General features: G+C 35.2%; 1 protein-coding gene across 1 annotated transcript; it reads left to right on the forward strand.

The window, feature by feature from the left end:
* The first annotated feature begins 5,969 nt into the window (after positions 1 to 5,969).
* Positions 5,970 to 16,106, forward strand: LOC129756211 (uncharacterized). Its single transcript, XM_055753026.1, has 2 exons — positions 5,970 to 6,338; positions 15,315 to 16,106. Exons 1-2 carry the CDS (start codon positions 6,270 to 6,272, stop codon positions 16,008 to 16,010), a joined length of 765 nt encoding a protein of 254 aa, XP_055609001.1. The 5' UTR covers positions 5,970 to 6,269; the 3' UTR covers positions 16,011 to 16,106.
* Positions 16,107 to 25,487: the final 9,381 nt, after the last annotated feature.

Raw genomic sequence — 25,487 nt, forward strand, 5'->3', positions numbered from 1 at the left:
AAAATGTTATATAAATTTTTCCGCTTTCTTTTTTTCAAACGTCCGCAAAGAGTCATACCATTATTTCATATGCATAAGTATTGAATTCATATTTTTTAAGGCCACAATTGCTGTTTTAATTAACACGCAATCAAGATTGTTCAAATTTTCAAAATGGTTTAAATGGTTTTGAATCGATTGGCAAAATTTCAATGTGGACAACATCTAGACGTCATTTACTAATATGTGCTGTATAAATGAGCTCGGAATCATGAAGAAAACAATCACATCTAGGCTTCATTTCACCACCACGTGCATTGAAAATATGCTTGGTTGAGAAATACGCGAACAAATATTCCATCTAATCAGTATGCTATGGTGGCCATGGTGACTCTCCTCTCGCAACGTTTCCTCGCGACGCCTTTACCGTGGAGAGGAAAAATAAACCCCCTAAAGGAATGAAAATTTCGAATAAAGGGAAGCCATGACTTTTATTTCATTCAAATTATTAGAGCAAGATAACAGGTGTGGGAAAAAGTGGTAGAAATTTTGACATTTTGAAAATTTTACCATGTAAAAATGTTTTCAAGATCTTTGGGCGTTGTATTTTTTTACAGCACTGTTTCAATTTTAGCCGTATGTGATAGAAATATTTCTATTTTTGCATCACAGCATGCGAAAATAAAACACGTGTTGTGAAAAAACTTGAAGGTCACCGATCTTGAAAATGTTTTGCATGGTAAAGTTTTCAAAATGTGCTAAAAGTGACAAAATTTCTACCACTTTTTCCCAACACCAGTGAACTTGCTCTTACAAATTGAAAACTGGTTAAAGTGGCAGAAAGCCGCATTATATTTAAAACACTTGACAAATTATTCCCATAATGAAAAAAAATACAAGTTAGCAAAATATGAATTAAAATCCATTCGTAATAATTTCTTGATTTCAAAACACACCGAATATAGTTTGCTTCCCGTAGGTTCTTGATATGCAAAAATGTTTTGGTTTTACAGTTTATAAATAGAAATCATCATTCATGGAAGTCATTGAAAGTGGAGTCGTTGACAATAAATATGGCCCCGGCCATAAAACCAGGGATGATAACTGTCCGAATGTCATTCGACATTTTTCTGAAGCCTAGAGCGACATTCATCAGTACGAAAACGACTGTCGCAGTCATGTCCTTTTTGGATTTTGTGAATGTCATCGCTAAGAAATTCCTTCGAAAAAATGTCAAATAACATTTGGGACGAATGTCACAGCTTGCATCGCGACTGTCATAGTCATGGGAAAAAATGTTACGATAAGCTGATGAATGTCGGTCGTTGCTTCGATGACATTCATAATGGCAAATGTTATGGCGACATTTAACATTTTGAATGTCACAAAATGTAATCGTAACATTCATCAGAATCAAAATGAAATGTTATTAAAATGACAGTCGCGACAGTCAAAACGGTTCCTTGCTGACTTTGCCGTGTGGACTGGCCAATCTGGCCGGTTCCGGAATCCGAAAAATAAAAATGATCAGATTTTAACTTGCGACACATCATTAGAAAGCTCTTGGCCTGTACATGGTGGGAATTGATAGGAAAAGTGGTTCCGGGCCATCTGGTCCTGGCCACGGCCAATCTGGCCGGTTCCAAAATCCGGAAAATCAAAATGATCTGATTTTAACTTGCGACACATCATTGGAAAGCTCTTGGCCTGAATATGATGGGAATTGATAGGAAAAGTGGTTCGGGGCCATCTGGTCCTGGCCACGGAAAATCTGGCCGGTTCCGAAATCCGGAAAATCAAAATGATCAGATTTTAACTTGCGACACATCATTAGAAAGCTGATGGGAAATGATAGGAAAAGTGGTTCGGGGCCATCTGGTCCTGGCCACGGCCAATCTGGCCGGTTCCGAAATCCGGAAAATCAAAATGATCAGATTTTAACTTACGACACATCATTGGAAAGCTCTTGGCCTGCATATGATGGGAATTGATAGGAAAAGGGGTTCGGGGCCATCTGGTCCTGGCCACGGCCAATCTGGCCGGTTCCGAAATCCAGAAAATCAAAATGATCAGATTTTAACTTGGGACACATAAATAGAAAGCTTTTGATCTTTTTATGATGGGAAGAATTGCATGCTCTACAGCAGTGGCATGAAAATAGGAATTTTTTGATGTTTATGATGTAGTAACTGTTTTTGTATGATTTAAGCGTCTTGAATTCGAGTTATTTGCCAGATTTTGTCTATCAGCTCTTGGTCCGATGATGTGGTGTATTGAAATTTTGAAATTAATAGAATGCTAACGGCTGGGACAGAATTTTTTTGTGTTTAGGAAATAATTGAGTCCAGAGAAGGGTTACCATATCCTGCAGCACCAAAAAGAGAACATCAAGATTTTTTTCCCCAAAAGAGGAACGTTCGGAAGAACGTTCGGAGGAACGTTTATATAATCAAAAACGAAGATGTTAAAAGTTATTCAACTAAAGCCAATTTTCTGGAAGATGTTTAACTTACAAGATATGTAAAAAATTTCCTTAGAATATTCTTCTACTATTGAAAAGCGAAAAGTCTGGGGTTGAAAATTCTTAGCTGGAATATTCGAAGGGATAGTAATGTTCGGTGTTAAGCTGATAAACCTCACCAAACATGATAAAATACTGCGGTTCTAAAAGAGTTTAATTATGACGCGCGTTTTTACTTTTAAATAAACTATATTTTAGATTTGTGCATTTGTTATTGGTGCATTAGTCATTCAAGAAAGTATCTTTTGTCATATTGATTACGGATTGATAGTTTCTCGCTCTCTGATAGTTTGTTGCATACTTAAAGGCGCTTTTCCCGCTCTGGTAATTACGACTTGAAGATGCCTCCATGAAAAAAAGGATAATTAAGTAAACTGTTGTGAGTTGTATTTCTTCGGTGATTTTTGTATAAGATGTGGAAAACTAACTTCATAAATTGTAAGAAATAAGCACTTTTCTATTATAACGTCTTTGAAAAACAGTGTAGATTTCTTAAAATTTCAGAAAAAGAAGAGTACGCACATTTCTCATTCGAGAAAGAGAACATGTAGGAGAAACGTACAAGACGCACCAGTTAAGCATAATCGCTATTTACAGCGGGACCAATAATCTAAGAACCAAATTGAAAGTATACGAAGATTCAGGAATCTGATTTAGGGGAAAACTGTACAAGACGCACCAGCGGGGGAAGATGGCCCATGTCATTCTTTCTCAAAAATACACTAATCTATTTCTTAGAATGATGTTTTTCTTCATTTCTATTGTAGCGAAAAAGCTTTTCCATCATTTAATCGATAAAAAGTTCACAAAAATGACTTCAGTTCTTACAAACAGCCTGCGCAATCTGATGAAACTACAGCTTATCGTTTTTACACTCGTTTGCACTTTCGGATGACTATAAATATTTTGTTGTATTTTACTAACTTCTCACAAATTTTATCTAAAATCAATCATATAAAAATTGGGGCAGAATGCCCACAATACGTTCAAATATCAAAACAAAATTTCATTCTTTTTATTTGCTGACTCCCAAATTACGATAACAATGCATAATTGTACAAATTTCTTCCTTGCTCGAGTTAAAAAGGTGCACCAATATTCGATTCGAAAAAGATATCCGCCGCCATGTTTGCCGCAATATCAGTCAAGAAAATAAATTTCGTTGCCTACCTGAAGGCGTTTTACCTATAGGGTTGTACACAAGTGTTTTTTGAAAAGCGAAATTTCCGATAATTTTAGCAATAATAAAAGATTTTTTTCCACAGTGTGGTTGTTTTATAAAAAATACGAAGAACATGTATTTAAACATTGATGTTACAATTACTACATTTCATATAATCATTGTTCTTTTCTCACCACCCTTTCCATATGGTGCGTTCTGTCCACTTGTTTTGGCGTTCTACCCCAAGGTTTGTTTTCTAGCTGTTTAAGTTTTTTACAAAAACATAATGGAAATCATATTTTATTTTTTATCAGGACCAGGACCAGATGGCCTCGAACCACTTTTCCTATCAATTCCCATCATGTATAGGCCAAGAGCTTTCTAATGATGTGTTGCAAGTTAAGATCTGATCATTTTGATTTTCCGGATTCCGGAACCGGCCAGATTGGCCGTGGCCAGGACCAGAAGGCCCCGAACCACTTTTCCTATCAATTCCCATCATATACAGGCCAAGAGCTTTCTAATGATGTGTCGCAAGTTAAAATCTGATCATTTTGATTTTCCGGATTTCGGAACCGGCCAGATTGGCCGTGACCAGGACCAGATGGCCCCGAACCACTTTTCCTATCAATTCCCACCATGTACAGGCCAAGAGCTTTCTAATGATGTGTCGCAAGTTAAAATCTGATCATTTTGATTTTCCGGGTTTCGGAACCGGCCAGATTGGCCGTGGCCAGGACCAGATGGCCCCGAACCACTTTTCCTATCATTTCTTATCATATGCAGACCAAGAGCTTTCCAATGATGTGTCGCAAGTTAAAATCTGATCATTTTGATTTTCCGGATTTCGGAACCGGCCAGATTGGCCGTGGCCAGGACCAGATGGCCCCGAACCACTTTTCCTATCATTTCTTATCATATGTAGGCCAAGAGCTTTCCAATGATGTGTCGCAAGTTAAAATCTGATCATTTTGATTTTCTGGATTCCGGAACCGGCCAGATTGGCCGTGGCCAGGACCAGATGGCCCGGAACCACTTTTCCTATCAATTCCCATTATATACAGGCCAAGAGCTTTCTAATGATGTATCGCAAGTTAAAATCTGATTATTTTGATTTTCCGGATTCCGGAACCGGCTAGATTGGCCGTGGCCAGGACCAGATGGCCCCGAACCACTTTTCCTATCAATTCCCATCATATACAGGCCAAGAGCTTTCTAATGATGTGTCGCAAGTTAAAATCTGTTCATTTTGATTTTCCGGATTTCGGAACCGGCCAGATTGGCCGTGACCAGGACCAGATGGCTCCGAACCACTTTTCCTATCAATTCCCACCATGTACAGGCCAAGAGCTTTCCAATGATGAGTCGCAAGTTAAAATCTGATCATTTTGATTTTCCGGGTTTCGGAACCGGCCAGATTGACCGTGGCCAGGACCAGATGGCCCCGAACCACTTTTCCTATCATTTCTTATCATATGCAGGCCAAGAGCTTTCCAATGATGTGTCGCAAGTTAAAATCTGATCATTTTGATTTTCCGGATTTCGGAACCGGCCAGATTGGCCGTGGCCAGGACCAGATGGCCCGAACCACTTTTCCTATCAATTCCCACCATGTACAGGCCAAGAGCTTTCTAATGATGTGTCGCAAGTTAAAATCTGATCATTTTGATTTTCCGGGTTTCGGAACCGGCCAGATTGGCCGTGGCCAATGAATGTCATGACTGTCAAAACCATGACATTTTTAAAATTTTTCCATGACAGTCACGGAATCGAAAATTCAAAAATGTCATTCCGACAGTCAGAGGACCAACAGAATCTTCGACTGTCGCAAGTCAAAAATGTTATCGAGATGAATAATTCGATGACATTTTTCTGAGCGACTGTCATTGCAAAATCGAATGACATTTTTTCCAGTCGTTTAACATTTTTTTGGATGACCGTCAATGTCATTGCGACATTTTCGAATGTCATTGGAAAATGTTATGCGACTGTCACGATCGCGACTGTCTTTTGGATGACATTCTCAACCCTGCATAAAACCTTCCATATTCGCCCCGGTTAATGATTCACGTGACTATCTGCCTGGCTCAGGAATCCCAATTCCTTTGATCCCGCTCTCGAAGTTCTACTAGGAACCAGTTTGTTGCATGCTGTTGGATGCAACCGATCTCACGGCTTCGAACTTGACTCATTCGCTCAAGGTAAGGTGGCAGAGAACAGCGATAGTGCAATCATCGAGTGCATCATCATTACTACCATTTCGTCAGTATGCCAAGGAGCGGAAATCGTCTCAATGGCCACTCATTAACAGGCGCGGCGCATTTCTGTATTTAGAGTAGCGTAACGCGTCACCACTATCATTAAGTTTAGAATTGTTAGAACTGCGCTGCTACTTACTATTAACTGCTGCAGCTGCGGGGAAACACTTAATAACAAATATATCACGGATAATTGATTGATTGCGCTTGTAAGACGGCAGCATTGAATTGCATTGTAGTGGTGGGTTGGTCTCTGGCTGGTCAGTCATCTGCGATCGATGCCGATCTTAACGGATTAGGTAGCGACCTAGCAGCACCTCAGTGAGTGATTAGAATTACTGTCGTCGAGATGAATTCCTTCGCCGTTGGATTTGTTCTGTGCCTGATCGCTGCCTGTGGAATTGCTGGACCTACCGTTGTAAGTTTGTTTCTGTTTTGGTGAAAAATTATCATGTTGATGTGACCGTTTCGAAATGTTATAGCGTTTTCGTTTATTTTCCACTGGCATGGGGGCACACTATTTCCTCATGAACAAACCAAATCGTTACCCGGGACAACGCATAGAATGTATTGTATATGCATCGTCCCGGCCGACGATTTTGTTGGTTTATGTATAGTTTCATATCAATGAAATGTGTTACTGTTGATAGATTATAATTTGTGTTTTCAAAAGCGCATTACTAGTTCAAATCAGAACGTGAATATGTAGATCATGGTTCAAATTACTTTGATTGCTTTATCATAGTATTTGTATTTCTCTCGTAATTTTTTACATAAACCATTTGTATTGAGACATTTGCAACATCACGAACTTTGTGATTGGAATCTAGTTTAAATTATTTTAATCTGTGTTCAAAGATATGTATCGACTTTTAATAAAGGGTAAACGTGACTTTTTTTTAACTTTTTTAACCATAATATATTTTAACGATTTTTGCATTCATTCGCTTTTCATTTTTGCATTCTCGGGATCCATAGGCGGAACATACATTTTATTTATTTCTGATCCGCACCAACTTCCTGATCCTGATTCCGATCCCAAATTTGATTTCAAACCTGAAATTAGATATGATCAGAATTCTTTCGAGGAAGAATGACCTCAACGGGTTAACCCTCATCCGCCCTTGAGTGTCAATATAACACCATTGAAAGTTTTGCGGCTTGTAATTTTATTCGGGTGCATTCACATAAAAAAAATCTTCGGGGACCCTCAATGAATTCATGAAATCATCACGTTCAACACAAACTACCGCCAAAATCACCTAGTAAAGAATTGGGAAAATCCAAATCCAGCATAAGCTTAAAAAGCTGTTCTTTAGAATTTGCCATTTTGAACTCTGAAAATAAAAACAATTACAACCCGACATTCACTTGAAATTCAAGTGATGGGGAAGTGAATATTTTTTCTCACTTCAAATTCAAGTGACGACTGAAGTGAATGTGGATGAATTCACTTGAAATTTAAGTGACTGCCCAGTGAAATGTATATGTCGCACTGGAATGGAAGAAAATCATTGGATCCTTGTTTTTAAGTGAAAAATCATGTGTATCTTAAGAGTGAAATTGGGTTTAGTGATTTTCAGATACTAGGGGAGATAAGGGGCATAATGACCACTCTAAGGAAGACGCTTATTTAACCATAGAGAATAGCTATAATATGTGACTTACATCATTGTTTCGTGTTTAGACACCAACAAAGTCTATCTCCTAACAGGCTGATACTTGAAAAAGTACATAAAAACGATTAAAAATGCTTTTTAAATTTTTTTGTCGAAAGCTGAAAATCAGTCACTGTAGGGATATAATGAGAACCCCCCACTGGGGCAGTATAAGCGCCATTCATCGGGGCATGATGAGCGTTTTCTGCCGTGGAATCTAGCAGCGAATTTCACTCGATGAAGTCAACTGAATAAAAGAGTTACAGCTTCCATCTTACGATTTGGCCAATTGGTTAGCTGTCGGAGAGATAATCAGAGGACTCGAGCTCGATTTCTGGTCGTGGAATATTTTTTTTCATTTACTATCCATGATCGACGCATTTTACGCTAAACGGTGAGGCGTAGATCCATCAAAAAAAGCAACACTTAAATAATGTTTGACTGTTTGTAGAATAGAAGCAATTCACACACACTCACTCATTATTGTTTTGTATCTTTTTCTTCAACAAAGATTCTTCTTAGAGAGACTTCTTATAATCGGTATTCAATATTCCTAAAATAACCGTTGGAAAACCGAATATCAGACCTCCAAAAACTCAATTTCACTTAATCGATTCCAAGCCTATTAAGCCTACCCTCAATCTGAGCTCCTAGAGCAAAATAAAGTGCATAAAGACCATTAGATAACAAACAACATGGAATAAGACAATCAAGAAGTGTTTACAGAGAGTTATCATTAAGTCTGTTTAATAAAGTCTGGTAGAAATAGATAGAAACAAGTATAAATGAATTGACATTGTATCACCTGTCTCTTTCCAATTGTCTTCGACCAGTTTCTACCAGGTCGAAACGAATCCTGCTTTTGAGCTGAACAAAAAAAATGTCAAAAAAGTGCATTTTTCGTGCAACGTAATTAATGGATATTAACGCATTTTTCGAAAAAAAAATCCATTCATATAGGTATTTAAATGCATTTATTTGTAAAAGTTGTTAACATTTATACTTTTTCCAAACAGAAAAAATTGATTCCAAGAATTGTAATAGACCTGTTAAATTAATTTTTCCCTTTTTTCCGTTGGTTTTGTGTGATTTGAACTTTCGAAATTATTCACAAGTTTAAGAATTTTTGATACGCGAACGGACAAATTTTGAAAAGTGGATGGGAAAGTTCAACTCACGAATGTGCCGGTTGAGAATCAAGGGCCGGTTCTTCAACATCAGCATCATCAACGTGCACAGCCCTCACCTCGGAAGTACCGGTGACGACAAAGACGAATTTTACGCGCAGCTGGAGTGTGAATACGACCGTTGCCCAAAACATGATATCAAGATTGTCATCGGGGATTTTAATGCTCAGGTCGGCCAGGAGGAGGAATTTAAACCGACAATTGGAAGGTTCAGTGCGCACCAGCTGACCAACGAAAACGGCCTCAGACTTATTGATTTCGCCGCCTCCAAACGAATGGCCGTACGTAGTACCTTTTTCTAGCACCGCCTCCCACACAAGTACACCTGGAGATCACCGTACCAAACGCAATCACAGATCGACCACGTTTTGATTGACAGCCAGCACTTCTCGGACATCATCGACGTCCGATCCAGTCGAGGCGCCAAAATCGAGTCAGACCACTATTTGGTGATGGTGAAGGTGCGCCCAAAACTGTCCGTAGTGAACAACACACGCAACCGGCGCCCGCCTCGGTTAAATATCGCGCGACTGAAGCAACCTGAGGTCGCGACAGACTACGCGCAATCGGTCGAAGCAGCGCTGCCGGCAGAGGGCGAGCTTGACGAAGCCCCTCTCGAGGACTGTTGGGATACCATCAAGACAGCCATTAACAGTGCGGAGAACGTCATCGTTTATGTGGAACGAACTCGACGGAACGACTGGTTCGACGAGGAGTGTAGGAGGGTGATGGACGAAGAGAATGCCGCGCGGGCAGCAGTAGTGCAAAGAGGCACCCATCGAAATGTGGAAAATCATCGACAGCGGAAGAGGCAGCGAGTCCGAATTTTCCAGGAGAAAAAGCGCCGCCTGGAGGAAGAGGAGCTCGAGGAGCTGGAGCAGCTGCATCGTTCCCAAGAAACACGAAAGTTCTATCAGAAACTCAACGCATCCCGCAAAGGCTTCGTGCCGCAAGCCGAAATGTGCCGGGATAAGGACGGGAGTATCCTGACGGACAATCGTGAGGTGATCAAAAGGTGGAAGCAGCACTTCGATGAACACCTGAACGGCGCACATGCAGGAGATCAAGACGGTGGAGGAAGGTACATCGCCAGCGTCGCCAACGACGCGACGTAGAGGAGCCACTCCCAACGATGAGTGAAGTTAAGGAAGCCATTCGCAGCTGAACTCATCAAAATGGGCCCGGACAAGTTCGTCGATTGCCTACACCGGTTGATAGTGCGGATCTGGGACATAAAACAGCTACCGGAGGAGTGGATGCCCCATCTACAAGAAGGGCGACAAATTGGACTGTGAGAACTACCGAGCGATCACTGTCCTCAATGCCGCCTACAAATTGTTGTCCCGAATCCAACTCAGCCGCCTAACCCCACAAGCAAACAGATTCGTGGGAAGTCATCAGGCCGGCTTCATGGAGGGACGGTCAACGACGGACCAGATATTCACATTACGGCAAATCCTCCAAAAATGCCGGGAACACCAAGTCCCTACGCACCATCTATTCATCGACTTCAAAGCCGAATACGACACGATCGACTGTAACGAGCTATGGAAAATCATGGACGAGAACGGCTTTTCCGGGAAGCTAATCAGACTGATCAAGGCGACGATGAATGGAACCCAGTGCTGTGTGCGGATTTCGGGTGAATTGTCGAGTTCATTCGAATCGCGCAGGGGGCTTCGACAAGGTGATGGTCTATCCTGCATGATGTTCAACGTGGCGCTAGAAGGTGTTATTCGACGAGCGGTGGGCGAAATGCGGGGCACGATTTTCAACAGATCCAGTCAACTTATCTGCTTTGCCGATGACATTGATATAGTCGGCAGATCATCTGCGGCGGTGGAGGAGATCTACCGCAAAATGAAACGCGAAGCAGGAAGGATTGGGTTGATGATTAATACGTCCAAGACGAAGTACATGCTGGCCTGCGGATCTGAGACCGACCGAACCCGCTTGTCCAGTAATAACAAGGTCACGATCGACGGTGACGAGCTGGAGATAGTCGAAGACTTTGTCTTTCTCGGCTCACTGATGACCGCAGACAATGACACCAGCCGTGAGATCCGGAGGGAATTATCAGCGGAAGTCGTGCCTACTATGGACTCCACAAGCAACTGTGGTCGAGAAGACTTAAACCTTGCACGAAGTGTAACCTGTATATGACGCTCATTAGACCGGTTGTTCTCTACAGGCACGAGACATGGATATAGCTCGAGGAGGACCTGCGTACACTCGGAGTTTTCGAGCGACGCAGAAAGTTGAGTTATTTCAGTATCTTGGTAGCCAGATACTGATTTGGATTGTATTGTCGTAATAAAATCATGCAATGTATTCAAATACGATAAAGAATATGCATGGGCCCAAGGCCGTGCGAACGGGGGGGGGGGGGGGGGATTAGGGGTTTGACCCTCTCCCATGAAGATTTTTTCAAAGTAAGATTTTCGAAAACGTAAAGAGAAATTACTTGATTTTTAAAGGTTTTGAATAACTGTTAACAAGAAAGTATGAATTTTTTCTCGCCTCCGGCGGAAATTAGTCTTAAATCACCTGAGGCTTAAGACATTAAATTTTACGACATGCCTTTCACGAATGGAAAACTGTATTTAATTGTAAATTTCGAATAGCAATTCAATCAATCTTTAGCATTAAAACTCTACACTTGACATACAAAAACGCTACCTCGTCTTTAGAATGGGTTTTTATACGGAAATGTTACCAAACAAATTCAGATCTTGAAACATTTTTACTTCAAAATTAATTCATTTAATACAAATTTTAGGCATCAACAAGTTGGAAGCTGTTTTTGACTAATTTAGATGCCCTGTATCTAAAGATGTAGTTTTACTATAAATATTGTTTTTTGAATAACTTTTGCCAATATTTTGAAATCTTTTTAAGAAATTTCTGCATTATTTTGACAAAACTCTAAATCACAAATACAAGATATAAAAATAAAGGTATAAATCAATATTCAACTTTCCAATAATTTTAAGTTCTGCGAAAAAGTTATAGAGGTTTTCAATTTGTGTACTTTTTCGCATTTTAAATGAAATTATAAACCAAATTGAACTTTAAATATTTTCAAAATCAAAATTTAATTGTTTTGCGGATTTGAACAAATTTTGTTTAATGTATTGAATTGTTTGTAAAACTTAATCCAGTAATGTGAGAAATACTTGTAATGAATCTTTAAAAAATTTTATAAACTGTAGAGACTTTTTAGATCATGCATCATCGTCTTTGAAATATTATTCCTTAATAATAAAATAATAAACAAATTCAGAATTAGATTTCTGTAACCGTAGATTTGTTGCTTCATCAAGGTGATCGACAAAACTTGGCAATCATTCAATCATAAGCATTAAAAATGCAATTTCATTAGGTCATAAATTAAATTCGTTTTTTAAATCTTCTTCAAATGATTAGACGAGTTGAATGACAAAAAAAATTCTAAAATTTTAAACAACTAATATGTTTCTTCTTCATATTATGTTTTAATTTAAAAAAGCGGAATTTTTAATTACAATTATTTAAATTTTACGAAATTTTCTTCTTAAGTTTTTCTTCGTTTTTCAAATCTCAATTTTTATGTTCTGAAAACATAATCTTGTAGATAATGTAGATAATGTTTTATTATTGTGAAATAAAAATCTATTTTTGGTGTTAACCGTCCAAGAAAGAAGTTGGTTTTTTCCTTTCCGAAATGGTCTAACACAAGTCACAACAACGAAAAACATAGTTTTCACCTTCTGTCCTTTTCTGGACCCGATATTCCAATTGATAGTGACAAAATATTCAGATCTTGAAATTTTAAACAATGAAACCTTCGATTGAAAATGTATAAGAGGTTCTCAAATTTTCATCATATTCAATAATGTTTTTTTAATCGATCATGATTTTTAATTAATCTTATCTTTAATTGATTTGATTCGAAGAAGTAACTTTAAATACAAATTTTAATGCACAATCTTAACTAAATTTGTATTACCTTTGTGCTTTGAATATTTAAAGCAAAACTTAAACTTTTTATTTTATCAGTTTCTTATTGATTTTTTCCTAATCTGTAATTTGTTAGTATATCTGAATATGTTGTATTATAAATATATGTATAAAGTTATTATTTTGAACTTCAGAACTTTTTTGCCTTTTATTTTAATTACTGGACGATTTTTGATATAGCAAAGGGTTTTATCATTGACTTTGATCACTGGAAGTCTTGAAAAAAAAATAATGAAATAGTTTCTTCTTTTTATCAAATAAAATTCAGTAATCAACTATTGAAGTTCAAAATGGTTTTTTTTCTAATCGAGAATTCGCATTTCTAATCGTGAAAATGAAGAAAAGAAATGTAAAATAAAATGAATAACAAATAACAATCATTACTATTTTTCTAACGATTATTTTATCATGGTTTATTTTTCACATGATCTGACATTTATTTGAAAATTCTGATTTTTTTAAAAATCTGGTGTTATATTTTATGAATTCTTTATCTGTGCAAAAATTCTTATGGCCGAAGCTTTATCTGAAATTTAGATTTGCATTCTTTTTCTGGTGTTTCATAAATATTGATTCCAAATATGGTATATAGACTGCTTAGAATTTATTTTCAAACAAAATTCTAGTTTAAAATAAGAATTTATTATTTTTTACTGTGTGATAATTAAGTAAAAAAATGGTTTAGAAATAAATTCACTTATTTCTTGTGTATTTTTGGTATTGTTATTATTTTTGGCTAAATTTTGATTTCGAAAACCCCCCCCCCATGAACGGATCTTTCGCACGGGCCTGCATGGGCCGCACATTGTAGGTGCAGATACACGAAAATGAGATTAAATACAATTCTATACGATATAATCTGAAAAAAATAAAATTCGACTTATGGTTGTCTGGGGTATATCGGTCGTTTCAGAGATTTTTTGCGAATTGTCGTACACAAAGGTCGAGTTCATATGCACATAAATACGAGTCTCTCTTCTTGTCGTAATAAAGTCATGCAATGCATTTAAATACGATTAAGAATATGCATGGGCCGCACATTGTAAGTGCAGATATACGAAAATGAGTTTAAATGACATTCTATGCGATATAATCTGTAAAATAAAATACGACTTCTGGTTGTCTGCACCAAGTGCTTGAAAAGCTATATTTTTGTTGCAATCGGGACCTTCAACCAGAAAATTTACGTGATTTCGCGTTTGCTATCTGAAGAAACATGACTTGTTATGAAAAAGAGCCTTGGAGTGGTATGTCGCTAACAACTTTCAGGTTGTGCCCAAGGATGAGAACCCTCCCAATACACTCGAACTTCGCCCAATCGGAAAATATTGGGCGGTAGTTAAGCAGAACCTTAAGAAGACCCAAAAACTATTAGCAGTGAGAAGCAGTTCAAAGAAAACTGGCGTTCTGCGGCAAAGAAAGTGGTTAAGGTGACTGTACAAAATGTGATGGCAGGCGTCATTTTGGAATTCAAAATGGAAGATACTTTAATTTTTAGTAAACAAATACTCGATTCACTTGCGATTTAGTTTGACCACTTTTCGATCCGAACACCCTTTATTTATAGCTATTGATTCGATTCAACTTTTATTATTTTCATGCAATACTTAGAATTATGTTTTTATATACAGTCCCCCCACAATCATAAGTCAATTAACGTATCCTTCCACCACAAAATGTTCGTTTATTCGGGTGTTAGTTAGCCAAACATCAAGCTTTGCATGAATTTCAGTCATTAAATACTTCCTCTTTGGTTTCTCATGTGTTTTTAAATTAAATTTTGTTAAAAACTAAAATAATTAACCGAAACAATCAACGTTTTTCAAAACCACAATAATGGTTCAAAATTGTAGCTTGAAACAATTATTAGTCAAATTGCCCACAATTATTAGTCACATAGAAGTCCATGGCAACACCCGAATATCAACATGAAAATCAACAAGTTTCTGGCAAACATTCAGAGGAATTATTTGCTAGTATACATTCAAGGGGCAATTGGGTTGAGCTAGCAACCAAGAAATGTTTTGTTTTGCTCGCAAAAAAGTGACCCATGATTGTGTGGAACTTGGTGGATTCTTTAACAATTATGGGTCACTTTTATTTTGCCAAATATTATTGAATTTTCGCATTTCATTCACTCAGTTTCACTTGGAAAATGTAAACTCGTCCATTGTGTTTACATGGGACAAATTCATTTGGTTGGAATCTTTGATATACCCGCATAAGGGGCTTAACGGTTTAAGATGTCAACCTTATAAGTATAACATTAAAATTTTATGCGATAGTTCGACAGCTTATACTTCACCTATGATAAAAAGTATTTAAACACCAATTTTACTGTTATCAAACGCACAAATAATGTTTTTAATGCATTTTGATGATATTGTCAATAAACTAAAAATAATATTATGAAATAATTTCTTTTAGATTAGTAGATATCAGCAGTTCTAATGATCGGTGACTAATAATTGTGTGTGACCCATGATTGTGGGGGGACTGTAAATCTCTTGAAATTATATTCTGATTCATTGAAACCTTCTCTTTCCTCAGCACTTGATCAAAGTGGAAGACAATGATTTCCCTTCGTCGGATCGCCAATATCCTGCAAATCCGGATTTGGGAGATGTAGTGGATCCCGTCTGGATGACAGTTACCATGAGGCCACTGATCAAAACAACTGTCGTCAACCCCGTCGGAAAAAGCGTTCCAGCACTTCCGAACTCTGGTGTTTCGGTTGGAAATGACCTACAGCAGTTCGTGCCCTATCAACCGCAACAACCACAGCTCCCTCAACAACCTCGACCTCAAGTAACGAGGCCTCAGCAACCTCAAGGTGTACCTCAAGTAGTACCTCAAGTGCGAACTCAATCGCAATATCCTCAATCGCAATATCCTCAATCTCAATATCCTCAATCTCAGTATCCTCAATCTCAATATCCCCAAGTTCAAACTCAATACCCTGCTTCTCAACAACCGCAACCCTATCCCTATAAACCGTCCTTTAGTCCAACCTACTATAACCAACAACCAGCTTCAACTGGATCGCTAGGATCAACTGGGACTCAACAAAAACAGTATCCGTATCCCTACTACCAGTATCAGACCAGTTACCCTGGAGCATATTCGTGGTATTCGCAAGGATCGGTTCCCCAGTTTTATCAAACAGCACCCCAGCCCATCAACTCTGCACCTTGTCTAGGAGATTCAGACACGGTCCTAGAATATTTGAGTGGTTGGGACAATTAGTGTTCAATTTCTACTTTCTTTTGCTGTACGTACCTTTCTCTAGGCCAACAAATGACAACTTCGAAAAAGAATAATAAATTTCCATTTTTATCTAAATTACCAATGTTGTCACTGATTCCGAGAATTCCGATTCCAATCGATTAAATTCTTCCAGAATGATTTCGAAAATAAAAACTGCCGATCATCAATCTTTATAAAATGCACTTCCCACCTGTTCTCTAGCTGAAAGCGTCAAATAGGTCCCAAAGATTCACACTCTACCAAACGCTTTTAGCTTACCTTATAGAGAGCCGTTAAGCCAAACCTTTTCCTAGTCTTCGATGTTTATGGAAAACAAAAAAAAAAAATCAACGGATTAACTCCGGTGATTCGCCACGTGAGATAATGTTTTAATTGATGACAATCCATTAATTCTAAACACCTATCGGTTAAACGAAGGAGCTAAATGTTTTTGTTTCGGAACTAATGGTGGGCTTCCTGTTACACACCTACTTACTAACCTATCGTTTGATTTCAGCTTAAATTGACGCTGATACAAATTTCCCTGCAGGGGTGATGGACATTCCCCTTTGACCGCTCCGGACCCGTTCGTTTCTAAATAAAACTACTGGTGAGTGAGTCATTATTGGATAGACTTAGCGCGCGGCGTGGGAAGAAGGAAAGCCATGGGTACTGGTCCCGGCAAAGATATGCTAATATGTGAAGCTTGATACTAAATCGGCAACCATTAATCAAACCATCACATACTTGGCTTAGCTAAATAGGCGGTCTTACTTACTCAGTTGAGGGAGCTAATGGTCCTTAAAATCAGATAATGGTAGCTTAACTTTAAGTTTCCTAATTTAGACAAGAATCCGTGTGATTATTTACCGTATAATATTATTGTACTCTGGTAAGTACAATATTTACTAAGAATTTACACTATGACAACTTTCTATAGCAGCATCCTAATTTAGCGCATTTTTTTGAAATTCAGCACCTATATGATTTTTTTAATTCATAAAACATCAAATTTTCTAATCAAATTTGAATTTTGTGTTTCAAACATAGGCCAAGAACAAATATTTTCAATATTCTAAGTGTCCATTTTCTACAGTCGCACTTGGAATTTTCCCAAGCAAATAACTTTTAAAGGTCGATAATAGATGCTTTCAGTTAAAATGAAAACGGAAGATATAAAACATGTACATTGAGCGAAATAAGAATAGAACCACTATGTGTTTTGCTTGTTAAAATATGAATGATTGAAAATTACGAAAATTTTCTTCCACAGTTTGTTCTGAATTGCTTAACGGATAAATCAAGCATAGGTTTACTTGTTTTGGACGTAGCAATTGGCATTGAGGACCAAAAATGGTAAAAAGGGGTGCGAAATAAGAATAGCACCACTTGAGTTTTTCAACAAAAACGAAATTATTTTTAAAAATTTACTGTGTAAAAGTGAACAATAATGCTAATTATGATGTTAACTGCATTTCAGGAATTTTCCAGAATTCCAAAGGGTTTCAAAGGTATTAAAAGGGGTTTTAAGAGATGCTCCTCTAGCCTTAAGGAATTTGATATTTGAGCTATAAAACTTTATGAAACTGCTTGATTTCTTCCCTTATGAATGTTAAATATAATGCAAAATGATGAAACATAGATTTGAGGCTGAGTTTGAACCATAAAACAGGCTTCAAATTCAAAAATACTAATGTTTTTTAATTGTCAAACACTATTTCTCTAGTTTTAAGTCATAGATGGCAGCACTATCTTGCCATTTGACCAATTCCATGCTCATTTTCGAATATCTGGGATTAATTAGGTAGTTTTGGATGATTTTGGTCAAGAAATAAATACATGTACCGTGTGAAACCTTTGGAAATTCTAAGATCGCTAAATCCGAAAAAAATAGAATTGCATCAAGGTCACTAAAAGTGAATTTTTTGAATCGGTTAACAGAATAAAGTTTTACTTAACGATGGAGCTTGATGGAACAGTCGGCTAACAGTATTATTGGTATGATTTGCAATTGAATCGGAAGTTGAGATGAGCAGGAATTTTGCCGGTTGTACATTTTTGTGCTGGTAAGGGGCCGTTCAAATATTACGTAACGCAATTTTCGAGCATTTTCGACTCCCCCCCCCCCCTACGTAACACATTCGTCTTAGAATTTTCCAAGAAAAATCCACAAAGCGTAACAAGCTGCTATACCCCCCCCCCCCCCCTAAAGCGTTACGTAATATTTGAATGGTCCCTAATTCTTTTGCAAATCCGGAAAAGCTGTCTGCAACGTGAACTTCCACAAAACTGTGATTGAAAAACACCTCAAAATGATGAATATGGGCCTAAATAAACCAGGAAAATCAATATTGAGACTAAATTTGGTTTTACCTGCAAGATAGAGCTGCCATCTACGACTTGAAACTGGAAAAAGTGTGGTTTACTGAACAAAATCAAAGTTTTTGATTTCACTAGTTTACAAAATTTTTAAAAAAAATCGTGAACTTGATTAACTGACCAATATTTTTAATGTAAAATCGGGCGCTGAATCCGAAAATGAAATTCAAAAAAATCTCAGTAGAACCGTTTTTGAGTTATGCTCCAAATATGAAATTTCGAAAAAATTAAAAAAGTTCTTGTACTTAGATTAAAATATCTCGGACGGCATAACAGTAATTTGAAATCCCTCTTCTGCATATTGAAGGTGAATAAGTTTTCTATCGATCGTCTGAACACTGTTTTTGCGTTTGACCAACAGTATTGTTGATATTAGTGACTTTATGAGAAAAAAAAAAAATATAAAAAACGCATTTTTTTAGAGAAAATTTTGTTTCAACGAAAGTTTTAGACTCGATGGTAGCATTTAAAAAATTTGATTTTCTTTTGCGCTTAAATGTCAATTCAAAACACAGATTTCAAGGGGTTATTTATCAAAATCGGTTGAAAATTGAAGAAATTATGGCTACTTTACCATAACTGAAATTTTTGGAGTTTTTAATAATTTAACGAACCGCGGTACACTTATCATAGTATAGGAAGAATGAAACATGATAAATCTCACTCGCTCTAAGTCAAAATTATTTTTAGCTTACCAGAAGGTCACATGCCAAGTTTCAAGAAGATCTGACCATAGGGAGGGGTTGCTGAAGTCTCAAACGTGAATAAAATTTTGAGGTATTTTGCCCGGAAGGAACGAAAAATACTGGTTTTTCTTCGATTACTTTTTTCATCACTAGCTGATTGTTTTTTATGGTTGATTTTCTTAAAGCATAAGTTGAGACAAATATTTCACCCGAAAACTGTAACTCGATTGGATTTGAAACAGAAAAGTTATTGCGGTTCAAAGGCCGCAAATTTTGTCCAACACGCAATGAGTACTTTTTACGCATTGCGTTTTATACGACAATTTTCGACCAAAATACAATCTTTAAACCGCAATAACTTTTCTGTTTCAAATCCAATCGAGTTAAAGTCTTCGGGTGAAATATTTGTCTCAACTTAGGCTTTAAAAAATCAACCATAAAAAACAATCAGCTAGTGATGAAAAAAGTAATTGATGAAAAACCAGTATTTTTCGTTCCTTCCGGGCAAAATACCTCAAAATTTTATTCAAGATTGAGACTTCAGCAACCCCTTCCTATGGTCAGATCTTCCTGAAACTTGGCATGTGACCTTTTGGTAAGCTAAAAAATAATTTTGACTTAGAGCGAGTGAGATTTATCATGTTTCATTCTTCCTATACTATGATAAGTGTACCGCGGTTCGTTAAATTATTAAAAACTCCAAAAATTTCAGTTATGGTAAAGTAGCCATAATTTCTTCAATTTTCAACCGATTTTGATAAATAACCACTTGAAATCTGTGTTTTGAATTGACATTTAAGCGCAAAAGAAAATCAGATTTTTTAAATGCTACCATCGAGTCTAAAACTTTCGTTGAAACAAAATTTTCTCTAAAAAAATGCGTTTTTTATAATTTTTTTCTCATAAAGTCACTAATATCAACAATACTGTTGGTCAAACGCAAAAACAGTGTTCAGACGATCGATAGAAAACTTATTCACCTTCAATATGCAGAAGAGGGATTTCAAATTACTGTTATGCCGTCCGAGATATTTTAATCTAAGTACAAGAACTTTTTAAATTTTTTCGAAATTTCATATTTGGAGCATAACTCAAAAACGGTTCTACTGAGATTTTTTTGAATTTCATTTTCGGATTCAGCGCCCGATTTCACATTGGAATTGACCTTCAGTTTACTGAGTTCAAAAATGCTGTAAACTAGTGTTTCCAACCCATTTTTTTCTGATTTAAAATTTATCCAGAATGTTTGTTTAATCATTTCACGTCATTTTAATGAATAAAATAAGTAGTTTGGTAAAGAATTACCGCTAAAAAATCAAATTTCTTAACGCTAGAGGTGCATCTCTTAAAACCCCCTTTAAAAACCTATGAACACCTCTGGAATTCTGGAAAACTCCTTAAAATGCAGTTATCTATTCAAATAATTCGTTGAAGCATTATTATTCATTTTACACAGTACATTTTTAAAAATAATTTTGTATTTGTTGAAAAACTCAAGTGGTGCTATTCTTATTTCGCACCTCTTTTTCACATTTTTGGTCCTCAACGCCAAATGCTTCGTACAAAAAAAGTAAACTTATGCTTGATTTATCCGTTAAGCAATTCAGAACAAACTGTGGAAGAAAATTTTCGTAATTTTTCAATCATTCATATTTTAACAAGCAAAACACATAGTGGTGCTATTCTTATTTCACTCACTGTATAAAAAGACCTTTTTGCCTTTTTACAGAGAGGTATAGTTATCAGTCGATTTCGGAGATAATTAATTATGGCTCTTATACCTGTATAGGTACCTATCGAATCAGCTCGATGAGTTCTGACGATGTCTTTGTATTTGTGTATATTAGTGTGAATTTTTGTACCCTTTGTTCTCGACGTTTTTGCGAAACGGAGCTTTACAATTCAAATTATTTTTATCATAAAGTACCGTAAAACGGGGTAACATTGATCACCGGGGTAGCTTTGATCAACATGACATTTTGCCACATAATCATCTATAACTTAGCCTGTAGTTTGAATTTTTGAAAACTGTTTTCTGCATTTGAAAGCCTATTTATTGAGTATCAAGAAAGGAAAATTTGGTTTGTATTTGAATTTTTTTTAATGTTAGTAATAATGTTATTTCAAAATCCAAAAATATCTATTTTTTCCATGGCTTGCAAAAAAGCAGCTTTCCTGATGAACTAAAAATAATTTAGAAGCAAACGGGATGTTGAAAGTGAAAGAACAACTATTTTTCTTTATATTTGTAGAGTTTAAGTGCTATTTTTTTAGTCATTTAATGATAATTTTTTGATATTTAAAAAATAAGGACATTTCCGAAGAGTAAGCCCGTATTCGACAAATGGATAGAAACCCTATAAAATCGTTATCTTTGAGGAAAAAATGAAAATGTAAATAGTAAGAGGGCCTAGGCGAATGTGTGAAGGTAAAATTTCATTTATATTTTGAAGTTCAAACTATTTAGCAATAATTACTATTTTTGCCCCTAAATGTAGGCAGCATCATAGTTATTTTTTCGGTTATGAATATTTTTAAAATAAAAAGTTAAAAATCAAGGTAAAATAGATAAACTAGCATTAGTAAATATTCTGAAGGTGTTTTTTTTATCCTGTATGATAAAAAAAAAACTCGTTAAAACCGTCAGAATAGAGACTGATCAATGTCACCCTAAAGCATCAAATTTTGAACAAAGACAAAAAGGATTTTTAAATCAAATAAAAAGTAGTCTAATAAATTTCTGCATCCATGGTTTACATTCATTGGAGTCCAGTACTGGTTTTAAAAATATAAAACATGCCACATTCCCCTTAACAGAAAAAATAATCGAAATTTATTGAAAAAAGTGATCAATCTTACCCCGGATTACGGTAATGAATATTTTTTACTCTTCGATCTATAAAAGAAAGAAAAAATAACAAAATAATTGAAAAAACTATGAGATTTTTTAAAAATCATAATACAATCACTCCAAAAAAACGTGTCCATTTTGGCTGGCTGATATCCAGCAATCACTTATAAAGATGATCAACATAATGACGTCATATCTTTCATAACGTCATGGTCAAAGACGATAACCCGTTAAGTAAACTAGGAGGAGCCTTCGATAAAATGATAACCATTAATAGATTAAATACCAAACCAATAAACATGGTATGGTTTCATTTTATTAGGCATTCCAGTTCAGCTGTTAACCGAAATGGATTCAAAAATTGGGCTGAAGTTCCTTTTCATAGATAACATGGAATGGATCGCATCAAGGTCTACAAAAATACAAAATAAATAAAAAATTGAAGCAATTGAAAAAATTAAAAAATTGAAAAAATTGAAACGATTGACTATATTGACAAGATGGACAGAATTGACAAAATTGACAAAATTGATAAAATTGAATAAATTGACAAAATGGACAAAATTTAATGATATTGGCAAAACAAATTGACCAAATTTATGAAATTGACAAAACGGTCCAAATTGACAAAGATGTCCCAATTGACAAAATTGTTAAAATTGAATAAAATTGAGAAAAACTGACAAATATGCCATGAAAAAATGAAAAAAATGACAAAAATGACAAAAATGACAAAAATGACAAAAATGACAAAAATGACAAAAATGACAAAAATGACAAAAATGACAAAAATGACAAAAATGACAAAAATGACAAAAATGACAAAAATGACAAAAATGACAAAAATGACAAAAATGACAAAAATGACAAAAATGACAAAAATGACAAAAATGACAAAAATGACAAAAATGACAAAAATGACAAAAATGACAAAAATGACAAAAATGACAAAAATGACAAAAATGACAAAAATGACAAAAATGACAAAAATGACAAAAATGACAAAAATGACAAAAATGACAAAAATGACAAAAATGACAAAAATGACAAAAATGACAAAAATGACAAAAATGACAAAAATGACAAAAATGACAAAAATGACAAAAATGACAAAAATGACAAAAATGACAATAATGACAAAAATGACAAAAATGACAAAAATGACAAAAATGACAAAAATGACAAAAATGACAAAAATGACAAAAATGACAAAAATGACAAAAATGACAAAAATGACAAAAATGACAAAAATGACAAAAATGACAAAAATGACAAAAATGACAAAATGACAAAAATGACAAAAATGACAAAAATGACAAAAATGACAAAAATGACAAAAATGACAAAAATGACAAAAATGACAAAAATGACAAAAATGACAAAGATGACAAAAATGACAAAAATGACAAAAATGACAAAAATGACAAAAATGACAAAAATGACAAAAATGACAAAAACGACAAAAATGACAAAAATGACAAAAATGACAAAAATGACAAAAATGACAAAAATGACAAAAATGACAAAAATGACAAAAATGACAAAAATGACAAAAATGACAAAAATGACAAAAATGACAAAAATGACAAAAATGACAAAAATGACAAAAATGACAAAAATGACAAAAATGACAAAAATGACAAAAATGACAAAAATGACAAAAATGACAAAAATGACAAAAATGACAAAAATGACAAAAATGACAAAAATGACAAAAATGACAAAAATGACAAAAATGACAAAAATGACAAAAATGACAAAAATGACAAAAATAACAAAAATGACAAAAATGACAAAAATGACAAAAATGACAAAAATGACAAAAATGACAAAAATGACAAAAATGACAAAAATGACAAAAATGACAAAAATGACGAAAATGACAAAAATGACAAAAATGACAAAAATGACAAAAATGACAAAAATGACAAAAATGACAAAAATGACAAAAATGACAACAATGACAAAAATGACAAAAATGATAAAAATGACAAAAATGACAAAAATGACAAAAATAACAAAAATGACAAAAATGACAAAAATGACAAAAATGACAAAAATGACAAAAATGACAAAAATGACAAAAATGACAAAAATGACAAAAATGACAAAAATGACAAAAATGACAAAAATGACAAAAATGACAAAAATGACAAAAATGACAAAAATGACAAAAATGACAAAAATGACAAAAATGACAAAAATGACAAAAATGACAAAAATGACAAAAATGACAAAAATGACAAAAATGACATAAATTGCAAATCGACAAAACATTTTGACAAAATTAACATAACATATTGACAAAATTGGTGAAACATATTAAAAAAAATTAGATGGAACTGATCAAACTTGTCTTCTTTTTTATTGATTCAAGATTATAATTAGTAGAGAAGGGACAATACAAGATATTCCAGACTGCAGTCATTCAAAAATCTCAAATAAGTTGCAAATTATGTAATCTTTATGAAAATAAGGATTATATCAAAATACTTTTATCCTTTAAAAATTTTTTGAATCCCAATTTCTTGAATTCATTTAGGATTCACTGCTTTCGGAATTCTTTGATCAAAATCTGAATTTATAAATCTATGAAATGTTTATTATTTTGGGTCATGTGGTAAATATAATTGACAGACTGTAAGAAAGTCTACAATCCACTGTTAAGTGTATCAAGCCGGGTTTTTCATAAAAGTTAACGGGAGGATTGAAAACATCTTGATAATTTGTTTGTCGAAAAAATATTAAACTGAAATGAGTTATGTATTTTCTGAACTTTTCAAACGTTTCTGTTGATTTGCATAAGGTTGAACTTACTGTACTAATTTTGAAAGCTTATAAAGATTTTGTTTTCAGACTGTTTTAAAAAATATAGTTTCCTTGTTTGGTTCGGATCAAAGCTATGAGCAGAATCTTATTCCTGAAGTTATTTCACACAAGAATGGTTTTTTTTTGCACATGTATATCAGTAGTCTTCCTGTTTACTCTTATCTCATTGGCTCAGATTCGGCTTGTGCTTTAGAAGCATTAAAAAAACTCAAGATCTCTGGTAAAGCTGGACAGATGGTTTTGAAACCCAGGAATGTAATTTTTAATTTGAACAATTTAAGTTACTCCATTTCGTTCTTATGGGTTCCCTCTTATAACGGAGTTTTTGGTAGATAATGAGATAGACTGATAGACACTAGATGTAGATAATGAGAGACACTCTAGCTGAAATTGGTGCTTTGAATGGAGAGGTTTATCATCGGGAACAAGAAATTCGAGACTTTTATCCTATGTTGAGAAATCGGTTGGTTGATTCGTGGCAGTCAATATGGAACAGTAGTAATCTTGTTAAATTTTGTTATAGTATCTTGCCTGCTGTCAGTAAAGTTCCCTGGTTCGCCAAATTAAACGTAGAACGATTATTCATCAAAAATATGTCGGCATTATATCGAATCATTTTATTCAAAATATCTGTTCAGAATCCAACTTATCACTTTTAACCTATGCGAATGTTGCGATGATTACGGAGAAACCGATAACCTTATTTGGAATTGCAAACGTTTAGTTTTAGTA

The sequence above is a fragment of the Uranotaenia lowii genome, chromosome 3 (genome assembly GCF_029784155.1).
Source record: "Uranotaenia lowii strain MFRU-FL chromosome 3, ASM2978415v1, whole genome shotgun sequence".
Classification (NCBI taxonomy): Eukaryota; Metazoa; Arthropoda; class Insecta; order Diptera; family Culicidae; genus Uranotaenia; species Uranotaenia lowii.

Coding starts and splice junctions, on each gene's coding strand:
- LOC129756211 (XM_055753026.1), top strand. CDS start 6,270: ATGAATTCCTTCGCCGTTGGATTTGTTCTGTGCCTGATCGCTGCCTGT. Junction 6,339..15,314: donor GAATTGCTGGACCTACCGTT/GTAAGTTTGTTT, acceptor CTCTTTCCTCAG/CACTTGATCAAAGTGGAAGA.